We start from the raw sequence: 9,068 nt of genomic DNA, 5'->3' as shown, positions 1-9,068 counted from the left end.
ACTAAGTGGCCATAAATGAGTCAGACAGTAAGGTCAGCAGGATGTGTGATCGTAGAGGCCATCATAGGCCTCACCCCATTCGCAAAGGGCTAAGAACTTAAGAACATAACAATTAGGAGCAGGAGTAGGCCACACGGCCCTTCGAGCCTGCTCCGCCATTCAATAAGATCATGGCTGATCTTCAACCACAACTCCACTTTCCCGGCTGATCCCCATATCCCTTGATTCCACTAGAGTCCAAAAATCCATCTATCTCAGCCTTGAATATACTCAACGACTCAGCATCCACAGCCCTTTGGCATGGAGAATTCCAAAGATTCACAACCCTCTAAGTGAAGAAATTCCTCCTTATCTCAGTCTTAAATGGCTGACCCCTTATCCTGAGACTATGCCCCCTATTTCTAAACTCTCCAGCCAGGGGAAACAACCTCTCAGCATCTAGGGGTTATGGTATTGGGCTACTAACCCAGAGGCTGTGAGATCAACTGCCACCCCCTCCCTCCCTGCCCATGGAAACTTGTGCAATTGAATTCAATAAATCTGGTTATTTGTAAACTGCTACAGTAAAAAATAAAAACATGAAAGCTGCTGGATTATCATAAAAACCCAATCCAGTAGATGTTAAATGGATAAGATAAGTACTCCTAGCTAGAGTTTGATGGGGTAGATGTAGGGAAGGTGTTTCCACTTGCAGGCAAGTCCAGAACTAGGGGCCATAAATATAAGACAGTCACTAATAAATTCAATAGGGAATTCAGGAGAAAAGTCTTTACCCAGGGAGTGGTTAGAATGTGGAACTCGCTACCACAGGGACACTGGCGAGACCTCCCCTGCTCTTCTTTGAATAGTGCCATAGCATCTTTTACATCCACCTGAGAGGACAGGCAGGGCCTCAGTTTAACATCTCACATGAAAGACAACACCTTCAACAGTACAGCACTTCCTCAGTACTTTACTGAAATGGTAGCCTGGTTTATATGCTCAAATCACTGGAGTGGGGCTTGAACACACAGCCTTCTGTCTCAGAGGCAAGAGTGCTACCATTGAGCCAACGCTGAGTATAAATTAATCAAATAATTTCAGTATTTGATAACAAATAAGACCAGGTTTGTCAAACACTGCGTGCTGAAAATTGCAACCCAGGCCCTCTAAACCAGAAGGTCCCACAGGGAGTAGTTGAGATGAAGGGGAAGGTAGATAAGCACATGATGGAGCAAGGAATAGAAGGATATGTTGATAGAGTTAAATGAAGAGGGGTGAGAGGGGACTTGTGTGGAGCATAAACACTGGGATGGACCTGTTGGGCTGAATGGCCTGTTTCTGTGCTGTAAATACTTTGTAACTCAGCACAGATGAAGGCGTTGTAGCTGGCGGCTAAAAAAGGCCAGGGGTTGCCACGCGCCATCGACCCACTGCTACTGGACGGCCCCCACCGCGTAGTCGGACGCGTCCGTCGTGAGAGCGATGGTGGCTCCCGGCAGGGGGTGTGCTAACATGGTTGCATTGGCGAGTGCGGTTTTCGTCTCCTCGAAAGCACGATCCATGTCCTGTGACCATACCACAGGGTCCTTTCCCGTCGAGCCTCTGAGGGCCTCATATAGAGGACGCATGAGCTGTGCAGCCCTGGGGATGAAACGCTGATAGAAGTTAACCATCCCCAGGAACTCCTGTAAAGCTTTCACGGATTTCGGTTTCGGGAACGCCGCAATTGCTTCCACCTTGACCCGAAGTGGCATTGCCCCCGTGGGGGTTATGCGGTGGCCCAGGAAATCCAGTTGCGATAGGCCGAAACGGCATTTGTCCGAGTTAACGATGAGGCCGTGCTGCTGAAGCCGTCTGAAAAGGACCCGAAGGTGCTCGAGGTGTTCCTCCTTGGAGGTGCTGGCAACCAGAATATCGTCCAAATAAACAAACAGAAAGTCAAGGTCCCGCAGGACTGAATCCATGAGGCGCTGAAACGCCTGTGCCGCGTTCTTAAGCCCAAAGGGCATTCGCAGAAATTCAAAGAGTCCAAAGGGGGTAATTACCGCTGTCTTTTCGACATCCTGAGGGTGCACCGGCACCTGATGGTAACCACGGACGAGGTCGATTTTGGAGAAGATGGACGTCTCCGCCAAATGTGCCGAGAAGTCCTGTATATGGGGAATGGGGTAGCGGTCGGGCGTCATTATGTCATTGAGGCGGCGATAATCCCCACAGGGCCGCCATCCCCCGCCGGGCTTGGGGACGATGTGGAGCGGGGAGGACCAGGGGCTACTGGACTGACGGATCATCCCCATTTTTTCCATCACGGCGAACTCCGCCTTTGCTGCCGCTAGCTTACTGGGCTCTAAACGTCGCGCCCTGGCGTAAACGGGCGAGCCGGTAGTCGAAATATGGTGCTCCACCCTATGCTTGACGGTCGGAGCCGAAAAGTTGGGCTTTGTCAACTCGGGGAAATCCTTGAGGAGCCGGGCAAAATCGTTGGGCTGCGGCTGCGCACATGAAATCGTGTGTGACACAGCCGTGCTGCGCGTCCCCGAAATATCGTCGAGCATTGCGGCGCGAACGAGGCGTTGATTTTTCACGTCCACCAACAGGCCATTGGCGCCTAAAAAGTCAGCACCCAACAGGGCCTGTGAGATTTGAGCGGTGATGAAATTCCAGCTGAAAAACTGTCCACCGAAACATACTCGGACGAGGCGCTTCCCGCAAGTGCGGATCGAACCCCCGTTGGCCGCTTGCATAGGGGGACCACGGCTGCCGGAGCGAAGGTCTATGACCGAGGCGGGCAGTATGCTGCATTGCGCCCCCGTGTCGCATAGAAAATGACGGCCGGAGATGGAGTCGGTTACGTAGGTAAGATTCCCGGAAGCACCGATCGCCATCGCGTCCGCGGGGGAAGTACCGGGACCGGCGTGCATGACTCGCGGCGGTCTATTCGACGGTCTGGTAACGAAAGTGCACGGCGAGCGGCAGCAGCGGGCCTTCGGGCCGAAACGAGCGTGGTAGTAGCAGAAACCGGTCGTCAGAGGCGCCTTTGTCGGAGCCGGGGCCGGGCTCTTCGTGGCGGGGCATTGCGCGAGGGCGCAGTATTGTTGCTGGACCGCGTAAATCTTATCCGCCTCTTCGGCGAGCGCGACGCAGTCTGCGGTTTCTGCTCGGGCGAGGGACGCCTGTACTTGCTCAGGAAGTTGAGTAAGGAACAGTTCGTGAAACAGAAAGCACTGGGGCTCGGACCCCAGGAGAGTCAGCATATGACTCATCATTTCCGAGGGTTTGGAGTCTCCTAACCCTGGTAGAGCCAGTAAACGGCGAGCGCGCTCCGCTTTGGTGAGACCAAATACCTGCAGCAATCGTGTCTTGATGGCGACATACTTGTCAGCAGTCGGAGGACTCTCCAGCAGGCTGATGATTCTCGACGCCGTCGAGCTCTCGAGGGTGGAGACCACGTGGAGATATCTGGTCTGATCCTGAACGATGTTGCGGAGCTCAAATTGCGCCTCGGCTTGCACAAACCAAGAGGCTGCCTGTTGTTCCCAGAATTGGGGGAGCTTCAAGGCCACTGCGTTGGCCTCCATCACTGGCCTGTGTTCGGCGTTCACAGCAAAAAACGATCGCGAGGAATCGGGGTCACCAATGTAGGAGTCTCTGCACTCCTAACAAAGAATCTATAACTTACTGGAAGTTAACAAACTGAATTTATTGTCTAAGAACTTTACAAAACAAGAAACTACAGGAGAAGCTCAAAACAGGTCTTTTCTCTTTCAATCCACACGAGGACTGGCTGGTCCCGCCCTCTACCTCTGACGTCATGACGTTTCCCGCCGAAGGGGACGTCACGTGACCCACGCGATGACGTCATCATGTCAGATCGTGATGTTGTCGATCTAGCTCTGTTTAACCAGAGCCAACTTGAAAGGTAATAACATTGGTTACAGACAATTATGTAAGTCACTTAATGGTTTTGCCACAGCACTCAATATTCAATTTTAGGTGAAATCATTAATGATAATGTGTCTCTTGGTGAAAACTGCAAAAGCATTGAAAGGGTTAATAATAGGAAATCTGTTACATATTTTCACGGTAACGTTTTACACACAAGCGTTGTCCACAGCTGGGGGAGTTTAGAACTGAGGTTAAGATTAAAATGAATGTGCAAACCAGGACCTTTCAGAGTAGGAAACACACGGGCAAAAAACAAAACAAATCTCACTCCAAATGGACGAAACCCGCTGCAGAAAGAAAGCACGCTCAAGAAAGAGTGCGTGTGGCGAGGGGAGAGTTCAAAGACTGAAGGGTCGTTTTACTCTGCGCAGCAACACGTTGTTGAATTGTCCTTGGCGGCGGAACCATTGTTGAGCGGCAGCGCGTTCCTCCCCCGTGCCGGGATTGCTGTGACACTTTGGAGTGAAGTCAGGGTGCACTCGGTGATGGAGCCGGGGGGAGAGCGCGAGGAGCCGGAGGCTGATGGGGCAGCGACGGGACAGGAACGGCCCGAGGGGGTTCTGCATCACCCCAAGGTACAGGGGCAAGGGGTTGAGGGGGCTGGGACTCGGCACCACCTGCCGACAGAAATCCGCCCCCCCTCTGGTCACAACCTCAGGACGTCCCAAAACACTTGGCAGACAAGGACTTTTTGAAGTGTTGTCACTGGAAATCTAAGAAACACAGCAGATAATTTGTGCACAGCAAGCTCCCACAAACAGCAATGACCAGATAACCAGATAATTAGTGATGTTGGCTGAGGGATAAGTATTGGCCAGGAGACCAGGGATAACTCCGCTGCTCTTCTTCGAAATAGGATCTTTTACGTTGACCTGAGAGAGCAGACGGGGCCTCGATTTAACGTCTCATCTGAAAGACTGCACCTCCGACAGTGCAGCACTGCACTGGAGTGTCAGTCTAGATTCTGTGCTCAAGTCCCTGGAGTGGGACTTGAACCTACAACCTTCTGACTCAGAGGCGAGTGTGCGCCCAACCTGTGCAGTTGACATTACGATAGTGGACCTACTGCCTCTCCAATGAAGATCAAATAGAAGCAGATGTGCTCGGAAGGTGTCAGCCAGGGTTAAGTGGGTAGCACGCCCATCTCTGAGTCAGAAGGTTGTGAGACCTCAGCAGTAAATCCAGGCTGTCACTGTTGTAATGTAGAAAATGCGGCAGCCAAGTCACACACCGCAAGATCCCCAAAAGCGCAATGTGATAATGACCAGATAATCTGTTTTTTAGTGATGTTGGTTGAGGGATAAATATTGGCCAGGACACTGGGGAGAACGTCCTGCTTTTCTTTAAAATAATGCCATGGGATCTTTTACGGCCACCTGAGAGGGCAGACGGGGCCTCGGTGCAACGTATCATCCAAAGGACGGCACCTCCAACAGTGCAGCGCTCCCTCAGTATTGCAGCAGTGTCAGCCTAGATTTTTGTGCTCAAGTCTCTGGAGTTGAGTCTTGAACCCATAACTTGCTACCCACTGAGCCATGGCTAATGCTCAATAACAAGTCGTTAATATCCCTATTTATGAGAGAAGTTGTGGGGATAGGAACTTCTGTTTTAAAAATCAGGTGTAAGTGTCCTCTTTATATTTTAGTAATTTTCACACATATCTACAAAAGAAGTAAAAGAAAGAAAGACTTGTATTTCTATAGCGCCTTTCATGACCACCGGACGTCCCAAAGCGCATTACAGCCAATGAAGTACTTTTGAAGTGTTGTCACTGTTGTAATGTAGGAAACGCGGCAGTCAATTTGCACACAGTGAGCTCCCAAAAACAGCAATGTGATAATGACCAGATTATCTGTTTTTGTTATGTTGATTGAGGGATAAATATTGGCCAGGACACTGGGGATAACGCCCCTCCTCCTCTTCGAAATAGTGCCATCTTTTACGTCCACCTGAGAGAGCAGATTGGGCCTCGGTTTAACGTCTCATCTGAAAGACGGCACCTCCGACAGTACATCATTCGCTCAGCACTGCACTGGAGTGTCAGCCTAGACTGTGTGCTCAAGTCCTTGGAATGGGCCTTGAACCCACAACCATCTGACTCCGAGACAAGTGTGCTACCACTGAGCCACAACCGACACCTGATCCAAAAGAAGATGGGTGGTAACTTCAACTGCTGTACAGTTGCTGGGATGCCAAACTTCATTCACGAACCTAGGGGAAATGTTAGGAGTGAGTCAAAATGTCGCAGCCAGTGGTCACACTAAAGCTGTAATACCCATCACCCCTATCCTTTCTAAGCTCCACTGGAACCCCATGTTCCAGAGAATTAGCATTTAATATTTTCATCTTCACCTTCAAATCCCTCCGTGCCTCACTGCTCCCTAGGTCCCTGTGTGCACTCTCGGCTTCTCTGACACTTCCCTACTTAATGTTTCCTGCTCCATCAGCCGCTGCATGCCAGCTCACTGGACTGTAGCACGTGTTGCCTCACAACTCTCCTCATCTTGTGTAGCTGAATTTATCTACACTTTATAAACTAATGGGCAGTTTATTTAATGCAGAAGAGTAGTCATTGTAAAACAGTGTATGCATCCTTCATGATACATAGAATCATACAGCACAGAAAGAGCGATCCAATTAGTCCCACTCCCCTGCTCTTTTCCCCATAGCCCTGCAAATGTTCCCCATCAAGTATTTTATCCAATTCCCTTTTGGAAGTTACTGTTGAATCTGTGTCCACCACCCTTTCAGGCAGTGCATTCCAGAGCACAACAACTTGTTGTGTTTAAAAAAAAAAAAAAAAAAAAAAAAATTCTCCTCATCTCCCCTCTGGTTCTTTGGCCAATTACCTTAAATCTGTGTCCTTTTTGATATGCATATAAAAAATGCTCCCTGCGGTGCTATCTTTCAACGTAATTAGAAAACAGTTGCTCAGACTTTTTGTGGCACGACACAACCATGGAGACCATCTGGCTCACTTCCTCTGTTGGCTGTAGATTGACTGGATGCGGAAAGTCCCATAAAAATCCACAATCGGCCATCAAAAGGAACATTTATCTGGTCCACACTCACGGCCGACACAAGTCTTCACCCCAGATACAGCTGTCAATCAAAGACTCACCATCTCTGTGGTTTGATTTTTTGACATGTGCCAGCTGATCTGAATGACGTGTCAGAACAAAAAAACACATTGACCTCCGAGCGTCTTACACTCGGCTGCCATTCTTAATCAATTACAGAGGAAATCTGTCCCCAGTTTAAAAATAACAGTAATCATTGGAAAGCTAACAAAGATATAAGAAAACAGGTGGAACCCAGTGTCTCTGCATTTAATTAACATTAGCATATTAAAACCATCATTTGTTTCAACAGCATCCAGCCACTGACTCAGTAATGCATATGCATTTCTCTCTTCAGAACCTGTGAGAGGAAACCTGTCTGGGTTTCACACTGAATGTGCATGAGACAGACTGGCCATTTTCTGTATGAATTTTGTGTTATTAATCCCTCGTGCTGTCACTAGTAGCATGGAATTCAAATCAGTAATACAGCACAGAAGGAGGCCATTTGGCCCATTGTGCTCGTGCCGGCTCTTTGAAAGAGCGATCCAATTAGTCCCACTCCCCTGCTCTTTCCTCCATAGCCCTGCAAATGTTTCCCCATCAGTAATACAGTGCTGGATCAGTGTAAGTGGCTATGGAGTGGCAGTGTGTGCCAGCTTGGCTCAGTTGGCAGCACGCTTGTGGTTGGGTCGAAAGGTGGTGGGTTTGATCTAAAAATATCTCGGCTAACACTCCATTTGCACTGTGGAAGGAGTGCAGTGTTGTTGGAACTGGAGTTCAATGTCTCAGACATTAAGCTCAGGTCCCGCATTGAGTGTAGTTTTGGTCCCCACACATGTGTATGTATCAAAAAGGACACAGCTTTAAGGTAATTGGCAACAGTACCAGAGGGGAGATGAGGAGATTGGTTTTTTGTTTTTACCATTGTTTTTTACACAGCAAATTGTTATAATCTGGAATGGACTGCCTGGTGGGTATAGAGGCCCTGGAGAAGGTACAGGTGAGAGCAACCAAAGTGGTACCCAGCCTTGGGGTATCAGTATAGGAGATCCGAGGTACTTTTGTTACAGAAGCACAGGCTTTGAGGGGATGTGATTAAGATGCTTAAAATGACAATGGGCTTAGAGTCTGTCCAGTTAGGTAGGTTATTTGAGATGGATAGGAATGGTTGGATTGGGGACTTTGCATCAAACCTTTGTATAAAGACTTGGGTTGGCCTTTAGGAAGTATTTCTTTTCACAGAGAATTGTCACCCTCTGGAACAGATTATCAAAGCTTGCAGTGAGTATAGATTCCCTGTAGCCCTTCAAAAGGGAGCTGGACAATTTCCTGAAGGAAGAGTACATTTCCAGTTATATTAGGTGGGATTAGAAGGATTCATGGGTTACTGTGGTCTCCTAGGGATTTGCACAATTGCCTTATGGAGTTGGAGAGGAATTTGCAAGTTTTTCCAAAATCAACCTTAGGTTTTTTCCACTTTTAAAAAAAAATCCCCGTCCCAGGAGATGGTGTGCTTGATGTATCTGTCCTTTTTGTATGTTTATGCTTCTGCTCTTCCTTTTACTTTACATATATGAACATACATATGAATTAGGAGCAGGAGTAGGCCACTCGGCCCCTCGAGCCTGCTCCGCCATTCAATAAGATCATGGCTGATCTGATTACTCCACATTCTCGCCTACCCCGATAACCTTTCACTCCCTTGCTTACCAAGAATCTATCTACCTCTGCCTTAAAAATATTCAAAGACTCTGCTTCCACCGCCCTCTGAGGAAGAGAGTTCCAAAGACTCACGACCCTCTGTGAGAAAAAAATTCTCCTCATCTCTGTCTTAAATGGGTGACCCTTTATTTTTAAACAGTGACCCCTAGTTCTAGATTCTCCTAAATATATATAATAAAGAAAAAAGGTGATGCAAGCTGGATTTAAGTGCTATCATTTTAATTAATGTTTTTTTATTTTCAGTATACAGAGATGATGGCTTTAGATGTTGCAGAGAGTGCACAAGTATATACTGCATTTCTGGTGTTCCTTGACCTTCTGGAAGGTAAGATAACGAATCTTGTAACTTTTCAGGTA

The 9,068-nt window shown here is 48.2% G+C and overlaps 1 protein-coding gene across 1 annotated transcript in view; it reads left to right on the top strand.

Annotated features, from left to right (window-relative positions):
* Positions 1-4,086: 4,086 nt before the first annotated feature.
* Positions 4,087-9,068, top strand: part of LOC147121822 (tRNA-splicing endonuclease subunit Sen15-like) — a 34,640-nt gene continuing 29,658 nt past the window's right edge. Inside the window, exons 1-2 of the mRNA XM_085982329.1 lie at positions 4,087-4,502; positions 8,955-9,036. Of these exons, the coding sequence (XP_085838455.1) occupies positions 4,134-4,502; positions 8,955-9,036 (451 nt within the window). The 5' untranslated portion in view covers positions 4,087-4,133. The remainder of the gene's footprint in view (positions 4,503-8,954; positions 9,037-9,068) is intronic.

This window comes from Somniosus microcephalus, chromosome 3, assembly GCF_052327205.1.
Source record: "Somniosus microcephalus isolate GS21.2 chromosome 3, FLI_Smic_1.0, whole genome shotgun sequence".
NCBI classification, from domain to species: Eukaryota; Metazoa; Chordata; class Chondrichthyes; order Squaliformes; family Somniosidae; genus Somniosus; species Somniosus microcephalus.
Note: the sequence above shows the minus strand (reverse complement) of the source record. Positions and strands in the feature narration are given on the sequence as shown.